At 43.4% G+C, this 20,895-nt stretch overlaps 1 protein-coding gene across 2 annotated transcripts; it reads right to left on the bottom strand.

Annotated features, from left to right (window-relative positions):
• Nucleotides 1–10,184: 10,184 nt before the first annotated feature.
• Nucleotides 10,185–20,605, bottom strand: tmem168a (transmembrane protein 168a). 2 transcript variants are annotated; one of them, XM_041030412.1, is made up of 6 exons: nt 20,554–20,605; nt 18,995–19,959; nt 18,509–18,784; nt 16,436–16,578; nt 13,945–14,222; nt 10,185–11,732 (listed from the first exon to the last, which is right to left on the bottom strand). In XM_041030412.1, exons 2-6 carry the CDS (start codon nt 19,820–19,822, stop codon nt 11,182–11,184), a joined length of 2,076 nt encoding a protein of 691 aa, XP_040886346.1. In that variant the 5' UTR covers nt 19,823–19,959; nt 20,554–20,605; the 3' UTR covers nt 10,185–11,181. The 2 variants fall into 2 exon arrangements, with proteins under 2 accessions (XP_040886346.1, XP_040886345.1); XM_041030411.1 differs by lacking the exon at nt 20,554–20,605 and adding an exon at nt 20,384–20,541.
• Between the last annotated feature and the right edge of the window lie 290 nt (nt 20,606–20,895).

Raw genomic sequence — 20,895 nt, 5'->3', positions numbered from 1 at the left:
AGCGCCCCCTCTCAGTCGGCAGTGTTCTCACGAGCACTTTCCACTGACAGAATCTGCACACTGGCTTTGAATCGTCCCCCACTTGAGGTCAAATGTCCAATTCAGTCTTTGTTTGTCTTGTTTTTTTTTCCACACATTTCTCCCACTTAGTCCCTGATATTGTTAACAAAGTAGCTAAAGGAACTTTCGTTGCAGCATTTTTATTTAGCTCAATCACTGACTATCACCTGTGTTTAGAGGGGAAGTAGAGGACTGGAGGGAGTCAGGTTGTAGATGGATCCTGCAACAGGAGCATTTAGACAGGTGTAATGGAGAGAGACAGAAGACATATAGAGAACAACATGCGACTACCCGCAATATTTGTAAGCGACTTTACAGAAAAACAAGCCCAAAGTGGCTTTAAAGCCAATGAGTCGCTATGACAACAGCTCGTGACCAGGGAAATCGGGTTTGATGTCTTGAAAAAACAAGTCTTGGCATCTAAAGTAGCTGCTGCTTACAGACTGCTCATCCGCTTCCATTTGTCAAAGAGAATAAGAGCTTATGAATAATAAGTCTCATTGCATATTCAGAGACAATGACCATCAGCGTCAATGGGGTGTCAGTGGGACGGGTTTCCCTCCATCTATCAACCTCTGGATGGGTGGTGGTGAAGCCGAGACCCCCACAACTCATTATTGATGTTTTCTAATTAGTCTTTTGGTTCTGTTTGATCCCATATCTTGTTATTCACCACCGTGGCTCCTTTGCCCCTTGGAAATAGCAAAATCATTTCTTCTCATGCTGTGATTTACAGTTATTGCAATTTGGAGATGAAAATGAGCAGGGACAGGAGGAGAGTTCAAGTCTGTTACTCATTTCCACTCTCACCTCCTCCTCCTCCTCCCGCTCTTCCTCCTCTTCCTCCTCCCACATATGAAAGCAATAAATCAAGTCTTTGTGTCCTCAGCTGACTAGGTAGCCTTCATTAGGGCATCACATCACCAGGCATGTTGGTCTCAAGGTTGTCCTCAGCGTTGACTATGAACCTCAGTAAAATTGATCTGCACACATCTCATATCTCAAAGACAGATGGCTGTTGGATAAGAGTTGAGCTCTTGAGGATGCCAAGCAAAGAAATTTACATATCAAAAAAAAAAAAAAAAAAAAGTTGGCAACATTTCTGCTCAGGTAAAATTATGCAACAGTGCATTTGAGGTATATTTCAGTCAGTCCTCACACTGCAGGTACTTCTCAGATGTCATTCTGCTTTGAAAATGCAAGACTAGTAAAGAAGTCATGTTGAAAGTAATGTGTGATGAAGATCAAGTATAATTGAACCAGGTAATGTGTCCATCTCTCAGCCTGGAGTACAAACTGTGCAGAATGGCCAAACACATATTATGTCAAATTCAACAGCATCACTGTGATAAAAAAAAAAAAAAGTAAAAGCCACATAAGAGGTGTGTTCATGTGCATTTCTTTTCTTTTTTCCATAAATAATCAGTGTATATAGTAACATATATCTCCACTTTGCCAGAGGTGCCTTTAATGCTCCAAAAGCTTCTTTTCTCCCTCTAATGATCCCACTAAATCTCTCTACAGCTACCTCCCTGAAGTGGACAGCAGCCTCAGGACCTGTAAGCAAAGCCTCAGACCTGGTGCAGTGGGGCCAGTAAACATGGATGATTTGCTCCCAAACACCTTGAAACCACCTGACCTCCTCCACACAGCTGCAGAGGAGAGTGTGTGTGAGTGTGTGAGTGTGTGAGTGTGTGTGTGAGAGAGAGAAAAAGCAAGAGACAAATTGAGAGGCATCGAAGAGGTGAGCAAAGGAGGGCAAAGAGAGTTGTGGGCTGCACTGGGAATTTTTAAACAATTACGCATGAGTGTGTTTTTGGGTGGAGTCAAGAAGAGAAGAAGGGAAATGCATTCATCTATGTTGTGTGTCTGTGTGTGAGTGTGTGTGTGTGTGTGTGTAGGAAAAGAGCAGGAGGGACAGAGTGGATAGAGAGAGGCTTCTACTAAACTAATACTGATTGCTCACCTGGTGTATGTTTAGTTTGTGTGTGTGTGTGTTTGTCATGTATGGTTTGATTACTCAGCCAGTGGAGTGGTGCTTAATCAAATAGTGAAGAGAGAAAAACACCTGATCCTCTGTAATTGCATTAACTCCTGACTGGGCACAGCACACACACACACACACACACACACACACACACACACACACACACACACACACACACACACACACACACACACACACACACACACACACACACACACACACACACACACACACACACACACAGCTGCGAGGGTCCCAAAAAGACAACATGACATTTATTGTGTGGCTCTTGATTGATCACAGCAATGGACAGCGTGGCCCTGGACAACCTACATCAGTGGTTCCCAACCTTTATTGTCTGATGTGCCCCACAGACCTGTCAGATGAACTGAAGTACTCTTTCATGTAAGTAATACTAAAAATACAGATGATAGGATGAAGCCTGTGTGAGCCAGCAGTAATCTGAGAATAATCAAACTAGGAGAAAACAGCCTTCTCTACACCTGGATGGATGCAGGACGGTGGTAATGTCCTTATAAAAACACTGATCCATCCACGGTTGAGTTACAGCCTTTGCTGTTAAACCACATCTGGCCTGTGTGTATGTGTGTGTGTGTATTGGAGAGGAGCAGCCTGCCAATGCCACCATCAATATCTGTTCATCTAATAAATGCACAATCTTGCAAAATAAAATTGTTTCATTCACAGTTGCCAGCAAAGCCATATTGAAACCTATTGATTGCCTGCGCTTCTGTTCGCCTGCAGCGGCGGCAGCAAAGGGCCGAATGGTTGCGGGATGAGATGTGATCAGTGCAGCTGCCAAACGAGAGCAAGCGACAGCGGCAGCAACCGGGGCGGCACAACTCAGCAGAGTTTTTGGTAGCACACGCACTGGCACTTAACCTTGAAGCTGTGTTCAACCTCGCAATGAATAATGCCCTTGGGAGGGTAACCGGGGGGGAGAGTGTGGAGGGTAGGACAGGAGGAGGTGTGGTGGAAGGGGGGAGAGAGAAATACAACAAGAGAGAGAGACACTTGCAGGGTGTGCATTTAAAGAGCTGCAGAGGCTATGGGAAGGTTGTATAGGAGGAGTGTGAATGTGTGTGTGTGTGGAGGAGGAGGAGGGAGAGAGAAGGAGGAGGAGGAGGAGAGGGGGAGGAGTGGAGTAGGAAAAGGATGCCAGAAAGGTCACTAGGCAAAAATGATGAAGTCATCTGTATTAGATTTTCCGTGGCTGCAGCCTGGATGAAAGCTGGCTGCCGGCCAGGGAGGTGAGCTGCCTGTACCTGTGGCCAGAGCTCCTCTGGCATTAGCAGCTCATCAGTTTTCTGGATTCACATAGAATTTCAATCGATATCTAGGGTTTGCTCAATTTATGCTGCTTCTAAACAGGCTCTTCCTACAGCTTGGGTAACATACTTGCAGAGATAATGCTGAGACAATAAATGAATTGTGGCATTTTGATGTACAAATATATTTATTACTTGTGAGGATCTGATAAACCAGCAGGAAGTATCACATTATACATTTACAGATAAAGCCACATCAGCTTGTTTGAAACACATTTCTCAAAAACCACTATTTATGGTTGGTATTTTTTCTGCCAAGGCCACTCATTGTGCTTGCAGTCGGTAATTATCTCTCTATGTAATCACTTTTATTAGAAGTGGAGTAGCCCGCCGTTCCTACACTGGATTCAGGTTGTCTAACTAAGGGCAAGGGACTCACAGGAAAACAATGCATGCACGCAATCATCTGCAGTTTTGTCTCATTGGTAACAGCCTCACTGTTGACTGTTGACATGCTTTGATGCAAATGGAGCATCTTACTGCCACTGCTTCACATTAAAAGCATTCAACTGGTGGCTTTTACTCGGAAGCAACCACAGGAAATGCAGGACCAGGATCTGTCATCAATAATGCATCTGCAAAATACTCATAGTTGTAGCTGATTGACGCTGCACTTTATGTTACCACGGTAACTAGGAATATCATCAACGCAACCAAGGCTGAATTATTAAGGATCACAGTTTTCATTATTTATTTGAATTCATGTTTTTTTATGTTTATTTTATTTTTTCCTGCAAATGCACATGATTTCCAGCTGGCTGTCTGTCCCCCACGTCTGTCTCGCACGTCTACAGAGCCACTTTGTAAAAATCCAATAATAATTGTTCCCAAAAAGTTTGCAGACTGTGGCTTCCCCCAGGGCCCTGCATCCACCCCCCCTACCCTCCTCTGCGACTGCTAAACCACTGATGCAACAAATAGGCAATCCACTCCCTGTGGCCCAGGACAGCTCTAACTCTGTAGCCTCTGCAGTGAAGCCCTTTCCCCTGCTCACAGAAACTTCCTCTGTCATAAAACAAAACAAAGTCTGAGATCCAAAGCTCAACAGCCAAACAATTATTGAAGTAGTTAAACTATTTCTTTTCCATTCTGCAGATTGATTGAGGAAAGAGAAATACACATTTTCACAGTCACAGTCTTAAAAACAACTGTTGTCAGTGTCACTGTATTAAATTCATGGTCTTGTTTATTGGTATGGTTTTCTTATTGACTGCCCAAATGTAGACAACATGACCTCTAGTCAAAGTAATTACAGTGCAGCTGCAGTCGAGGTTTAGTAGTGGAAATTTTCTCAAACACCTAAAATGTCAACATCAGGTTTGGCCTCAGTGCCAAACAAACAATCGCAGTTTTGCAGACAAACTATTTTCCTCTGACCCTTAAAAAACCACACTGAGGGTAATTTACTGTCAAGTGGAAAGACAACACAAATTTCCCCATATGAGAAAGGCCTCAGGAAACAGTAACATAATACAGAAACAAGACACAGTGTTCAGAGCAAGTGGCCCTTCTTGGCTTGGGGAATATATATGTGTTCTGGGGCTTAATGACTAATGGTGAGCAGGTGTGCAGCAGGTGACTCATCAGGAGATGAGTTGGGGCTGGAAACACACTGAGAACAGTTGGTGGGCAGGTGAGGAATAGCAAGGTCTGGAGCCCCAGGAAATATTAGTAATACACAGAGAAAAGTTGTAGTGTTAGGAGAGGATGAATCAGATGAAACCATGACCAAGCTTTTGAGGGATTTTTTTTTTTTTTTTTTTTTACGTACACAATAGTGGTTCACCCACACAGGTGTCCTCACTTACTTTGCCTGATTAGATGTCTTGCACACACTATTCATTTTGTTGCACCTGTCAAGGTGAAGCCACACTTCTACCATTCTCTGTGAATGTTCCCTCCGTCTTTCTTTCACCTCAATTCAAACCCGTGTGACTGACAAATTCAGGAATGAGTTTCCTGTTCAAGTGCGACTTGAAATTCACAGTCAGCCACTACAAACAGTGTTTCCCTGGCGGATCTTGTTTGTGAAAATGTAGAAGTTTGACTGTTTTGTGTAATATTACACAAACAGACTCTGAACTGCAGCATTGTTTCTCATCATCATTCTGCTCACGTCTATCAAAACCACCCGACTGGTAGAGTTTGGCAATGTTACACGATTCCCATCTTAGCAGCACCGAACTTCAGCCTGAGTTAGAGGTCTGTCAAAACCTGTCAAAGCAGAGGCGTTTGTATTTTAAAGGAACAGCATTTATAGAAATACGGTTCATTGCTTTGTTGCTGAGAGATAGATGAGAGAATCTGTTCCTCTCTCTGTAGTCTCATAGTTAGCACACAGACATGATTGTGGTTTTGACCTTCTCACGTAATTTCAAGCAAGATGGCTTGAAGATGGTTTCCCAAAATGTCAAACCATTCTTTTAAATGAAACCATTTGGTCTGTGAGCTTTAGCCCCTGCTCACATCTGCCAATTTCAAAGTGAAGGTGGTGAGTAAAGTGCAGCGTACATACAAACTGTCCTCTCCTTTTGCCTTTTATTTATCAGGTCGTCTTTACTTCCCATTCCTTAAATCTTGCCTCTTTCTCTCTCTCCCTCTCTTAACTTCACTCGGAGCCCGGCTGGCTAACATTGTGAGCCAGCTGTGAGACTGCAATCAAACGAGCTCCTGCTGGACCCCCTGGGGTTCTGCTGACATTACAAACACACACACACACACACACACACACACAGAAAAAGAGGGAACTGTGTGCACATCCTTGCTCTCACATACATGTACACAATCACAAAACCAGCAGGTGAGGGACAAATGCATGTGAGCAGTGATGCAAGCAATAATGAATTGTTGGCTAAAGTTGTGCATAATTTTGTTTCTGATTTGATTTAGCACTTTTCACCAAAAAAAAGGAATCCCTCATTATTCAAGGCAGAAACTCCGCCCGAATCTCCTGCAAGATTTTCTCTGCCTCTGGGGAAAGGTCATGGTATAAATTCTGAATGCCTTCCTCGGCTGAATGGATATGAAGTGAATGCGCGAAAAGGTAGTGCACGCACATCCAAGGGTGCACCTGTACAAGACAAGCCACTGCCTATGAGTGCAGAAGTAAACACAGCCCCTGATAAACATGCGGGAGAGCAAAAGACCTCTTGTAAATCTATCATCTTGCGAAGCAGCCATCCCTTAATCCCCAGTCACCCCTACCTATCTCAATGCCTGAGCTACACTTAAAGCCAGCTGACTGCTTGTTACAGGCAGTAAACAGGTATGTCTCCAGTCAGTGCCTGAGTGCGTTGTTATGTCATGGTTGAGAAGAGACCCCCAGTGCGGCTTCATAACCCACTTACCGGCAGTCAGACAGACTGAAGATCGGAGGAGCAGGCTTAGGTGAGTCATGCATCAGCACTGCATTAGGTGGAGAGAGAATTTCAAGGCAGGATGGGAGTCTATAGAGAGTCAGCTTCAAATTTTGTTCAATAAAGGGTTTCATGAAGACATTCAGACATTGCACAGAACAGTGCTGCCAGCTCCAGTCTACCACAATCCATCACATCAGTCAAAAAGTACAGGTTCATGCAGTACAGGGATAACCTCCTCTGCAGAGCTGAATAAAAATTTATTGATTCAACTTCTTTTTTTTTCTTCCATTGTTATCAGTTTTATAGAATTAAAATTTTAAAGTGTTAAAGAAGTTTTGGGAAATACCTGTATTTGCTTTCTAGTGTCGGATGGAAAAATCCATAACACTCTCATGTCTGCACACTAAATATGAAGCTACTGCCAGCAGCTGAATCATCCACAATGATGGGAAAGGGAGGAAATAGAAAGGCTGGCTCTGTCCAAAGGTAACAAAATTCACAGACTAGCAGAAAACAAATAAGGGTTTTTTCTGTTGTTGAATTCGCTCTATAAAAGAGTGTTAACAGGTTTATTAGTGTGTTTGTAACATTTGGTACTTTTCACTAAAGACATTGGTTTAATCCTCAAAACAGCAGAAGCCACGTTTAAATGAGAGTTAAGAACTACATTGCACTATCTGTGATGCAAAATTTCAACCTTCCAAATCCAGCTCCTTCTGTGACCCCAAAAGACATTTCTCCTGAGCAGGAGGAGCCTGCTTTGGCTGACTTCAGAAGACGCCCGGGCTCCCAGATGTGAGATCAGAATCGGAAAGTCATCTGTTTCACTAGCCTAGCTCAGCCTAGGCCTGTCCCATCTCAACCCAACTGTGACAACAAAGCTAATTACCGAACCTCCGGTCCCACAGCGCTGACAGTCTCGTTAGCTTCTGATTTACACTTTTAATTGAATCAAGTGTATCGGCGTCATCTGGCTCATACTAAGTATATTTGGCTGCTTACAAGAGCCAATATCCAGAGAGTTTGATTAAGGATGAGTTCAAAATTAGCAATCCATATGAATGGCACACCTGGAAACTGGTCTATTTACACCTCACTTTATTTAATCTGATCTCATGGGCCTTGAATTTCTTGCACATCAGGAATAATCTGACTCCACTGTGAGCAGCATGCATTTATGTGCAGCATTAACCTGTGTTTTTCCTCATCCAGATAAGACATTTTACCTGATATTCTTATCTTGACAGTGAATGTAAAGGGGATCAAAACCTTTACCTTCCAATTAAAGCAGCTTTTGACTCCTGCTGGAAAAGCTCTATCATTATATTCACATGCACTACATGTTAAAAAACTAGATTGACATTTTTGGGAACATGCTCATTTGCTTTGATAGATTGATACCACTTTTATGTCCAAACATTCCCAGTTTCCTCACTATGCTAAACTAAGCTGACTGGCTGCTGATCATAGCATCATATTTACCGTACAGACATGACAGTGGTATCAATCTTCTCATCTAACTTTCCCCAAAAAAATCAAACAAGCTTTTTTTTCCCAAAATGTCAAACTATTCCTTGAACTATCAAATATTGTTCTCCTGAAACCTGAGAGTAAGATACAGGTTTTAAATAGCCACATTTTCCCCCCCAGCATCCTGGCAAGAAGCTAATCATGTCAAATTATGTAGCGTCTGATGCAAACTACGATATTAACATGACCATATGGTTTTTCAAAGTAAGTGCACCATTTAAAGAGCAGCCTGAGAGCAGGAAGATTTTGGCAGCCTCCTCCAAATGATTGTCTGCATAGTAGGGAGTGTCGCACGGTTAAACAGCCACTAAATGCATCCTCAGCCCTTGTAGTTTGAGATAATGGCTTTGACATTTCAATGTCAGACCTACTGCGAGCCACAGCAAGCAGGCCTCTTGAAAAGCAGGGCAAGAAAAAAAAAAGAGTTGGAGCAGTGATGCTGCTGAATCTGGGAACTCTCATCCCATTACTCCTTCTGTTCCCAGAGAAGAAGGGAAAAGGGGACATTCAGCATTTATGTATGTGTCTTGTTCTAGTACATTTAGCTTAAAATGGAAGCCTACTGAATGTGACTGAGCTGTAGAAGTGATGGAGGATGCCTAAGTTACAAAACCTAGATTGAAAAAAAATCATTGAAGTTGTTGATGGTTAAACACTTGGCTCAAAAAATAATTTGAGGAAGTTCAGATTGTATTCAAGATAGAGGCATAAAATTGCCACCCCCGCTGTGCCAGTCGTCGTATTTGCTTCTCCAGTCCCTGTGTAAAGGTGCAACTTGGGCTATAAAAGCACATTTATTTCCCCAAATAAATTGCAGGCGAGTGTCAGGCACATCAGTTTGCCTGTATTAGAAGGTAACGCCCCATGACAGGCTGTAATTACCCACAGACGAGAGACTCAACTGAAGAGAGACAGGAACAGAGAAAGGCAGTAGTGAACTGGTGTGTGCGGTTGCATCCACGCATGTGTCTGTCTGCGTTGACGTGTGTGTATGTTTGAGTATGTGTGCGGCGGGGCTCTGACTCAGCACATCCACATGGGCCTCAGAGGCGGCTGGCTCTTTTATTACCTAATCCAGTTTAGGAGATGAATCCAGCCCATAATCTAATATTCTCATAAATGATTCCTGCCATATACATGAATCCATGACCTTAGCTATAACCGCTTTCTCGCAGGCTGCAGCATTGAAAAGAACGCCCACACAAGACAGCATTTATACTTCTCTCTTCACTAATTGCCACAGTGAATACTCAACTTATTGCTCATACCTGCCTAATGGCTTGATATTTACAGGACCCAAGCACAGCAAGTTCAAAGCGATGAAAACGTTGCTTTGGTTCATACCACTTTTCTGCCCCGCTCTCCTCGTTGCGTGTTACGGATGAAAGCTCCTATGAAACGTTGCCTCTAATGTCAGCTTTCATCTTTCCAAGGTCTCCCCAAACCTTTCTCTGTGCCTAATAGTGCCCTTCAGGTTTAAGCCAGGCTACGGGCCCTGCACTCTGAGATCAGTAAAATACCCAGCAGCGCCTCGGACACATGTCCAGCCAGGAAATGGGACAAACAGAGGTGAAAGCTCAGTGAGCAAATCCCTCAGAGATACTGTGTCATGTATTGTTTCACTTTTTCCCTTTACACCCCTTTCTCATTTTTCCCCAGCTCACAGTCCTAATATTTGCCCGGCAATGCTGGAAATTCAGCCGAGCGGAGTCTGTATTTACTCAGTGTCTGTAAAGCGAGCCATGTTAAATGAGCCTGGCCGATTGTCGAACACCATGTCTTAACTTTCTCCTCTTTTCCATTCCCATCTATTGCTCCTCTCCTAGACCATTTCCATTTCATCAAACTCTTTGTATTCTCTTCACACATTTCTCATACAGCTGCATCAGACGGTAATGTTAAATCAGTTTATTAGCCAAGTTTAATTCTAACATTTTAACTCAGCTGAGGTACATGGGAAATTACATATGAAAAATACCACTTGACCTCTTTGGACACGTCACAATGAAACACACTATTTAAGGCAGCAATCTGCTTAGGGGTGTATGGCAGAGAGATCAGACACAGCAAATAAAGTCGAAAATAAACGATAGTCAATATGAGTTCTTGAGCTCAGTGCACCAATAAAAAGCACTTTGAACTCTTTAGTTTGTTGCATTGCATGAAAATCACTGTTTCACAGCATGGCAAGGACAACAGCTCGAAAACTTGAATGTGCTGAGCATGTGACTCCTTCAAGATTAATTAAATTGAGTAAATAAACAAGACAAGGCGTAACAGAGGGCCATTGTCTGGTGATGATATACTGTCTCACAGCTGATGCATCTGTCTTTGTTCGGTGCAGAAATACATGCAAATTCAAACAGTCTGAGAATGATAAGGAGAGGATCTCACAGCAGGGTGTTGGCCTTGTGGTTAGACTTTCCTATGACCAGAAGGTCACTGAGTTCAGCCCCACAACAAGCATTTTCCTCCACCCTGTTGAAAGGCTATATATATATACATACATGTACATATAAAATAATTTGGCAGCTGTTTTAAAGATAACCACAAATCCATCTTTAAGGCACTTATCAGGCACAATAATGTTGAATAAAATGGCATGTTGTAGCAACACAGATTAAAAAAAAAAAAAAAAAAAAAAGTAGTAATGGCAAAATAGTACTCAAAAACACACGAAATATGAAAAATCAATACAAAAACAATTGTTCTTTTTAACACATACTGTAAAAAGAAATTGTAATAATGGAACTGTTCTTGTCCGATGCCAAATGTGAATGAGCGTATTAGATTATTCCTTTTCCTTTATAAAAAAAAGACCTTGTACCAAACACACTCCGACTGTTCAAACAAAAACTGTCGGAGTCAAAATGAACATTACAACTTCCCATGTTACCTATGAATGCACCAGTTTAATGCCCTGCCCAGTGTCCAGTACAGCCGGGGGGAACCAAGCTAGTTTACACCTCCTGAAGCAGAGAAGACACACGCTACATAACCAGAACAGGTTGAGGCCACAGCACCAGTTGGACAGGTGCACCATGGGATATGTAACCTTGGGAAAGTGGGTCTTCCAATGCTTGGCAACATCACTTCCAGTGGGCAGGTGCAGCGTGTAGTCGCTCCAGCGTTTGGACACACCGTAGGCGGCCGTCACAGTCCTCCCTTTTTCTGACCACTGGGTGTCGCTGTCTGGGTTGCAGTTGAACTCCACCCATTCGGAAGTGAAATCCCCTAATAAGGGGACGTCTCCGGCCTCCGGATCAACCCTGGTTGTGGACAGCTCAGCCCCCTGCACGGCTATGTAGATCCCCTCCACCCTGCGCACCTCCTTGACCCAGGGGAGGGAGTTCTCAGTGTCCAGGACGACGATGAGACGGGAGCAGTGGCCGGCGTTTTTCTCCTTCCACAGCTCCAGTAATTGGGCCAGGTGGAAACTCTCACCTCCTGCAGCGGAGGGGGGGAGGGGGAGATGGAGAAGAGAGAGAGGGGTGAGGATGTGAAGGAGAAAGTGCAGGTGGAAAGAGAGGAGAAAGGGAAGGAAATTAATGATAAATCCAGTAATCAAATTAAAGATCTTTTTTATGACTACACATTGCATGTGTCAGTTTCAGTTACATTTGCATGTATTTACAGAGCCACAACTCTTCACCAAACTCTCTCATAGGGACATATAGTGGCAGTTATAGAGTCACCATTGGTTCAGTGTCACGTTCAAGGACATTTCAACAGGACACATGGCTGCTGATGGAGACAGTGGCTTTGCAGGGATCAAACCTGTCAATTTTCACTCGCAGGACTGTCAGTCTGCCTCACGGCTGTCATCACGCACGCACACATCCACACAAACTACACGAAGATGCTGTTTTCTAGATGGCAGATCCAAAGTACAGAGATCAGAGCAGTGCTTCCTCACCAACAGATGTACCAAATTATTTCTGTTGCCTCAATATCGTCATTTATTGTAGGAAAGTGCTAGGCAAGTAAATTAGGGCTGAGGAGAAAAAAATAACTTCAGTTGCTGGCCAAAGAACAGTTCTACCAAGGACTGGTTTATATTTGGATGGGAAATCGGCTCCCTGCACATGACTGAAAATCCACAAGAAGTGAATTTAGAGACACCGCTGCTGCATTACTACAGCAATTTGTATCCACTGTGATTAACAGTATAAAGACAAACTTCTTATTGCATGGATGCCTGTATAATTTAGCAGTGGACAACACTGTTGCACAAAGGCTTTATGATTACATGACCTGAAAAAAACAGCCGCACCTGAACACTGCCTGAAAGTGTCCCTTCAGGATGGTGACACAGGGAAGTGATTATCTTTTCAACGGGGATTTTTCTTTTCTTTTTTTTTTTCCTCCCTGTTTTCAGCAGCACGCAGAGATAATGTGTCAAGTAATCTCTGAACAGAAGAGCCGGAGCTGACACGGCGTTAACCTGCTGTGATTCTCATTTCTGTAGAGGGAAGGCTCGTGTCACAGCAGACCGTCTGCAACTTTCACAGAACTGCCTCCACTGGAACCAAACCAACAGCGAATTTTAACTCCTTTGACTTCGTTGTTCTGATCTGTAAATCAAATCAGCCTCTGACTGACTGAGGGGAGAGGAAAATGAAAAGAATGGAAATCAGACTGTAATGCAAATGCAGTTTGCAGGGAGAACACAGCACCTACCCAGTGTCGTCCAACACAACAGCTCTGCTGTAAATATTCCTTTTGTGCTCAGGTTTTGTTATTTTCATCTCTGATTCAAGTCTCTGTTAAGTTCTGACTGTTTATATGTGAGAACTACCAGCCACTTTGATATTTCCACTTTACACTGTGAGAGACTGAGACAAAGTGAATGTTTCAGCCATTTATCTATTACTTTTACAAAACATCCATGTTTAGTCCTCTTTGCTTGTTTGCTAACTAGTTTTCTTGGACTCTCAGTGGCAACATCTGATAATCAGCTGTTGCAGCTGGTTCAGTATGTGGACACACTGTATAGTTTAATCAAATCATAATTTCTATTTTTTCAGAGTTTCCACGCGCCCGCTGACAACTGCAGGAGTACCTCCTACAGGTACCACTGGCTGGGAATTACTGAAATAATAGGTCAACGCTACTGGTGGTAGAAATGTAATTTGGAGGAACAGAATGATAAGCACACAGAGGTAGAGGAGCCAAATAAACTAGAATCACCGCCGCACGGTTGTTTGTCTCTGCCAGCCAGTCAAGTTCAGTTTACGTCCATGTCTGTCCAGAGTTATATATGTAGTGAAGACTCTGAAGGAATTTAATAAAAGGAAATAAGTGTATTTCTTGGCAAAATGAAAGTTGTCACTATATTGACATGTACTGAATTATTCTGCTGAGAAACACGTTGTCTTTTACAGAGGACTGATGGAAAGCTTCGTCACATAGTGCAAGACTAAATATCAGAAAAACCAATGAGCTTGTGGTGGACTACCAGAAGAACAGGAGGGCCTCCACTGTCCTGGCTGTCATCCAGCGAGAGGAAGTGAAGAGGGTGGACTCCTACGAGTCAGATCAATAAAAAACTGGACTGGACTCACAGCACTTAAGCCCTCTTCAGGAAGGGATAGAACAGAACAGAACTGTTCTTCCTGAGGAGACTCAGATCCTTGTAATGTGGATGTGTGGCTCTCACCTGCCAGAGCCCATGCCCCGGTGCCTTTCTGTGTGTGCCCACTGTAGAAGATCAGATAGGTGTCATGACGGGGCCCGTCTGCGGTACGCCGCTCCAGAAAGTCGCGCAGCTTGGTCTGCACGGCCTCCAGGCCAACACCGCTGGTGGAGTAGTCGCAGCCGAACGTCTGTATCATGTGGTGGGAGAAGAGGCGCTGCACACTGTTGAGCATACCCGTGGAGCGCTGGTTCAACTGCTGTACCTGCTCAGGTGGTAAGAGAGTGGGCTGGCCATCAGAGCTGGACAGAAGAGACAGAGAAAGATGAGAGGATGTGAGAAAAAATAAATAGATTAAAAAATGGCTTGTCAGAAGCAGGGGTGGAGGAACGAGGCGGGGCACAGGCAAACGAGAGATGAATGAGTGAGAAGCGGATAGTTTGACACACCAGGGTGGAGTAGCTGTCTGCTTCGCCAGGGAGAGAAGAGGATGAGGGGAGAACAGGAGTGGTGGATCACTGCTGCAGGAAATGACATTAGCCTCGGGGTTGTGAAGGGAGTCAAGAATGAAAGGAAAGGAAGAAAATGGCAATAAAAAGGAGGAGGTATAGAGAGGAGGACTGAGCAGAGTGACAAGAACTGAGAGTGGGAACTGAGGTTGAAGATAGTTGGGGGCAAAATGATTTCTTTTTTAAGTGTGTGTGTGTGTGGATGCATGTGGCACAAAGCCCTGCCTGGATGATAACACAGAGGCAGCGCACACACACACACACACACACAACCAAGTCAAGGCTGGCAGCTATTCAGTGCAGCTATACATTTTTTTTCTCCTATCTCTGGACATGATGATATTCATGGCCGAGCAGACAACAAAGTCATACTTCACTCTTACGGACACCTGCATAACTGAGCCATCACGGTACGCCCTGTGCTCCCATTATCACCTTCAAACTCACCTTGACAAGGACAGGTGAAAGTTTATCTTAACGTGGATGAGATGAGATTCATTTTCTGGCCAGTGGACAGGTAAGCAGCTGTTAAGCAGATGCATTCCTCAGGCGTGTGATGTGATCACCGTTATTGATGCTGACACAACCTGTGTTACGCTCGCTTCTCAAGTTATATCTTTTTCTGTCCTTTTGTAGAATTAAATGAATAATTTTCCTCCATATTTTGATGTAAAGACAATAAAATGGTCAGCATGATGGAAACTGCTGTTATAAAGACATACTACACCTGCAACCTGCAACCTCTGCATGGCTTGGCAAGCTCACTGTTCACCTAAACCCATCTAATCTTTTCAGATCTCATGGCGCCCAGGGGAGTGAGCGCTTGTAGTTTGAGATTCAGACCACATCTTCCCCTGTTACACCCTCTCTTTCATCCTTAAAAAAATCCTGTCCTTTTCTCCACAGATCTCTCAGAGCTCCATCCCTCCCTCTCCTCCCCTTCCTTTGCTCTGTCCCTTTTGGGTTTTACCACCACCCTCCTTGTTACACTGTTTACAACCTCAGTCCTCTCCTTGTGGTTTCTTCCCCTTGTCTCACCCTCCCTGTTTTACCCTGCATGCCTCTCCCTCTCACCCCTATCTCTCTAATCTCCCTGTGGGGCTCTTGTCATTGTGAAAACATGATCTGCAGCCATCAAACAGCCGATTATACACTGTTGCATTCTCATCATGCTCTCAGTTCTCCCTATGGATCCTGCACGTATGGCCTCGCATTCAGAGCATCCACTGCTCCAACAGGACATGGGCTTGCATCCAAAATCACCTGGAGACTTAAACACTAGTAAACCTGACATCCCATTGGAATGCTAAAGCTAACTATCAGCTAAAAGGTCCAATATACAGAGAGTGGTAATAAATACATATACAGAATCTTCATGTGAATCTTCAGAGGGTGGATTTGAAGACAGTCGAGGGGCTCTCAAAAATGTAAACACTAATGCATAACTGATGGCTGGCTCCTGCTGTTTGGGAGGAGGGGGAGACACGTCGGCATCATCAAAACTAACTACGCTAACGCTTGGCCAACAGAGAGGGCACTGGGAGAGGCATCAGCAGCAGCTAAAGGCTAACTGCTGCAGCTGAACAACTTAGTATGCTGTGGAGGGAGCACTGGAATGATCCCTTAAGGGCCCAAACATTAGCAGCATGTCTATGCATAGTTATTGGCCTATTTACCCAGTTGGTTTTGTGTTAACTGAGGAGGGAGTTGGAATGAGCATTGGAATGAGTGATAAAGACATTTACCGGGAGGAAAAAAAAAAAAACGCCAAACTTTTCACTCGTTTCATTTCATGTTTAGATTTTTTTTGTTGTTTATATTTGTTTTTTTTGGCATTAACTGTTGTTTTACTAACTGAACAATGAGTTCATTAGCCCAAAAAAAAAAAAAACAATTAACAGACTCATCAATAATCAAAAAAGTCAGCCTGATTTAAGAGTTTAAGTTTGTCCATGTTAGTCTGTATGTATCTCTATATTCCACTCTGTCTCCTGTGTCTCAAGTACCTGCAGTAAGCAGTCGGTATGACCAGGGCGTAGCCGACACAGGTTCCCCCCAGGCAGCTGCCCAACTCGTGGAACAAGCAGTGGGCCAGAGACTCCAAAGGCAGCACCACCAGCAGAGCGCTGAGAAAGAGACCGTTGGAGGGCTGCAAAAAGCCAGAGAATCAGAGTCACTTTCGTTCACCACTTACAGCTTGTACCGAAGCAATCAGACCCAGTTAATTGGTGGTGACACTTTGCAAGACAGTTATACAATATGGGACTGACACAGTGTTATTATCGCAGGACAAAACATGACAGGACCTAACTAAATGGAGACACAATGCACTGTATGACAGCAGACTAAAAATACATCACAAGCGTCCATTAAAACAGATTAATTACTGCAGCGTATGAGCCTGTATTTTCCGGGTGTCCTTCAGTCTACACAATAAAGCTATTATAATTTTGTCGTCTTGTCATCTACTTTCAGTTTCTTCATTTTAAATTTTAATGTTTAAACGTCAACTACTAAAATACAAAATTCCATTACTGCACATACACTACAATACATACAACTACAAGAAACAATGTAGTAAAATAAAGCATATCTTGTGCTACAAAGCAGTGTAAACTCTAAAGTGCAATCAGTTCCTGGAGTCACTGTGATGTATGAAATGCGATTCTGCATCCTCAAAAAGCCTCTTTGATTTCATAGCATGGCACCGTATCGGAGAATGCAAATCAATACCTGCATGGTTAAGTGGAGCCACACTTGAGTCTGCAGAATATATTGAACTGCCTAGGGTACGCCTGAGAAAAATGTGTTACACTTATTCACTGAACATTTATTAAGTTGCATACCCCTTAAATGTATAAACTATATTCTCTAGTGCCTGAATTTTGTATTATGAACAGACGAAGCACAACATAGCGTAAGGGGGGACTTTACAGCACAAAGCAATCCAGTCGTGTTTCTCAAAGGTGGAGAACTGATTTGCAGTAGCCGACCCCAAGCTGTGGGAGTCGAGGGGTTACTCACGAGGAGCTCTGCTCCTCACAGCACTGCATCCACAGGCTGACTTCTGATTAGGGAAGTCGCTTCTATACAGTTGCACAAAAGCACTGCTCTGCTTCTCAGTCAATCCACACTTTCAAATGCATTTCCATGCAGACTTTTGAAAGGAAGATATAAAACATAAAAAAAATAAATCAGTTTGAGTCTGAAAATCTGTTTGGGTGGATCTTCGATATAAACTCAGTGGAAAGCCGTGAATCCAATTTAACACCACAGACTACGGCCTTAAACATTTGCATAAAGTTGAATCAACACATCTCTAAATATTCTTAGCTTCACAAAGGCTGTATTTATTGCTGAGGCTGCTTTAGATTGTACTAACGTTGCTTATTTTGTCTGTGTGTGTGTATATGAGAGTTATGTGGATGTAAGTAGTTGACCACACAGTATATTACTGTATTTCAACAGCACTGGTGAAAAAAAAAAAAGCTGTAAAGCATCAAAAACTACACGTAACAAGAGCTAAAAAGTAACATTCTCATGTGTGAGTGCCAACAGCTCCTTCTTTCTCAGGCAAATTTGCAACTGACATCAACAGTGTGCAGATCTCAAATTAGGACTCAGGCCCATGAGGCTCTTACAAGGTAAACGTCTAATAAGGCTAAATAAGTTATTGCTGTTCTTTATGAAAGTAGATAGGGATATTAAAGTGCTAATTAAATTGGTTCCGCATGAGAACAGAAGTGCCTCAGCTTGGGGAGCAACTACTAACTACACACTGCCACTAGCATTTCTCTGCAGAGTGTATAACATGGGTGCGTTACATGTTTATAGAGGCCATGCCATGAAATTCAAAATGCTAAATCCATAAAGGGAGTAATTACAACAGAAGCCTCACCACAATGCATGAGGTTTTCTAGGAAAGTTGAGATTATGAATGGACCCTAGATTCTCAGGAATTTAACAGGACTATAATGCCACTATTGCTTTGCTATTAGAAATGTGACTATGTATGACAAATGTGTGACAGTGAATGAAAAGTTTTTTATCTGTAGATGCTTTGCAAACTTGTCTCCTACCTGCCAGGACACAGCCCCCAGTATGACTGTTGACAGCAGACTAAAGAACACCAGTCGTTCTGAAATGAGGCAGAAGTGTCGGATGCCCCTGGAGGCCATGACTTGGTCCAGACTGCGGCTGCTGGACCGCTGGGCCCGCCAGGCCTTCTGACACTCACTCAGCTTGGTGTGAAAGCCCCAAATTGTGATTAGCAGAATTATGTGGCAGATGGACCAGAAAAGGCCAAACAGGCAGAAGCCTGGAATCACCAGATACCACAGCTCCAAGTGGCCCAGCTATGACAACAACAGAAAAGTGTCATTAAACAAAGTCTTAAAATATGTTAAACTAGCTACACAATATCCTGTCATTTGAATATCATGTTTCATTGGGACTTAAAAGTCTGAAAAATTATTGCATCTGAAGACCTCATTATTCTTCACTGAGTCACACAAGTGCCTAATGACTTTAATAACTGAAATATTTTTGCAAAATGCTGAGAATACCTTTAAGGCAGCCAGGACAAAGAAGCCCAGCTCAATCACACACAGAGGAAGCAGGGACAGCCTCCTCCACACTTTCCCCAGAGAGAGCACTGGCATCCAGCGGTCGGTGGGCCCCAGCCCACTGAAGTACACATCCAACACAGGCTCACACAGTAGCCTGCCCAGGTAGCAGCTTAAGGCATAAGGGTTGGTTCTGATGTCTATGGCGTGGAAAAACACAAGAGACGTAACCAAGGCAAAACTGACCAGGTTGGGCAAAGCCAGGAGGGATTTCATCCTTAGGTCCACAATGAGAGCCCCCAGGGCCACCACAAAGCCTATTATGGCCACTGACTTGTGAGGAAGTGCGCTGGCAATGCCAAATCCCAGAAGCTCCAACAGCTCAGCTGATGTTAACAAAGTGGATTTGTAATGGATGGAGCTGCATACTCGCTCAGTTATAGCCCATACTGTTTTCATTATAACACTGGCTAGGAGGAGATAGTTGGCGACCAGTTCCTTGACATTTGAATCCAAGGCGGGGCTGTTGAGGAAGCACAGAAGACCAAGCAGAAAGCCAAACCACAAACGGAACAAGCTGAGACTGGCCTTCTCCATAGCAAAGTAGTAATGAAGAATACTGGCGATCCCCAGGACAAAGAGGCCCAGGATGAAGATGACTAGAATCATGGGTTCACTTGTCACCTCCCAGCGTACATACATGCCAACGCATACTGCCACAAGGAGGTTTATGCTGGACAGGTAACCCAGACAACGCACCGATGTAAACATGTCCACCTCCTTTGGCCCATCGACTATCAGCTCCTCTTCATCTTCCTCCCGAGCCATGGCTGACTTGAAAACAGCGTATCCAAAAGCAGTTTGAAGCCTGTGATGGTCAATTTCCACCAGTCACCTTCTCTAGACTTGCACAGGTTTGCAAAAGGAGGACTACGCCTCTTGATGACATTGTGCAAAATCAACCCCTGTGAACAGTTCACACAGCAGTGTTACTCACGTTAAATAAGACTCACAGTATCCTCCTGCCAGACAATCTAAACTTATACAAGTTAGTTACATATATATGTGCAGACAAACTCTTATTAGCTAGTGCTAGATTTCTTTTTTCTATAACCAGTTCTGTAGTGATTAGTTGACATTATTTACATATTCCTGACCATCTAAATGACTTATAGGAGGGTATAAGGTCTGCGAATATGCAATGATATAATTTGCTAGGCTTAGTAATAAAAATATGGGTAACTCAAACAGATGAACAGCAAAACAATATATAAAATGTATCAACAAACAAAAGCCAACACAACAAATCAACAAAATAACATAATGACTGCGGCCCAGCTTTCTGTTTTTGACGATGTGGCACTGCAGCCGATAAGTTTGCTAACTTACATAGCCTCCCTGTTGACTTTTCGTTCACCGTTAGCTAAGTCGCTAAACAACGTTTCAAGTGTTGTCTCTTTGACTGTCAAAATAATAAGTAGCAGTCCTTGCACAAATGTCACTGTAAGAGCTGTAAAAATAACTGCAGGTATTATCTTGATCGTCAAAATAAGGCTTACATCTTGTTTGTTTAGATGACAACCGCTATGCTTCCGGATTCCAAACTACGGCATCATGCAAGTGTCAAAAAGCGCAAGCCTTCGCTTTTTGAGGATTACCACTGGTGGAATTAATGACAACTAGGAGGGCTTTACTTTAGGGTCCCAGTGAGTCAGCAAGCACAATATCAAAGCCCTGGAACGTGCAAGTAATGTAATGCAGCAATAATCTATGTTAATAATAACACATATGCTTTTTCTGCTGTGAAAGTAAGGCATTTCAGCTGTTGGGTACCATTACACGAGGAGTTTGTTTGCACCACTTTTGTTTTCTGTTAAAAAACTGTACAGACTGAAATGTAC

The sequence above is a fragment of the Toxotes jaculatrix genome, chromosome 22, assembly GCF_017976425.1.
Source record: "Toxotes jaculatrix isolate fToxJac2 chromosome 22, fToxJac2.pri, whole genome shotgun sequence".
NCBI classification, from domain to species: domain Eukaryota; kingdom Metazoa; phylum Chordata; class Actinopteri; family Toxotidae; genus Toxotes; species Toxotes jaculatrix.
The sequence above is the reverse complement of the archived record's forward strand: the minus strand, read 5'-3'. Positions and strand labels throughout refer to the sequence as shown.

What these genes read in the sequence shown, in the direction of transcription:
- tmem168a (XM_041030412.1), bottom strand. Translation starts at nt 19,822, where the DNA reads ATGGCTCGGGAGGAAGATGAAGAGGAGCTGATAGTCGATGGGCCAAAG. An exon ending in TTGTCCTGGCTGCCTTAAAG is followed by an intron (nt 18,785 to 18,994) that starts GTATTCTCAGCA and finishes TTGTTGTCATAG; the next exon opens with CTGGGCCACTTGGAGCTGTG. An exon ending in ATACCGACTGCTTACTGCAG is followed by an intron (nt 14,223 to 16,435) that starts GTACTTGAGACA and finishes TCTTCTGTCCAG; the next exon opens with CTCTGATGGCCAGCCCACTC.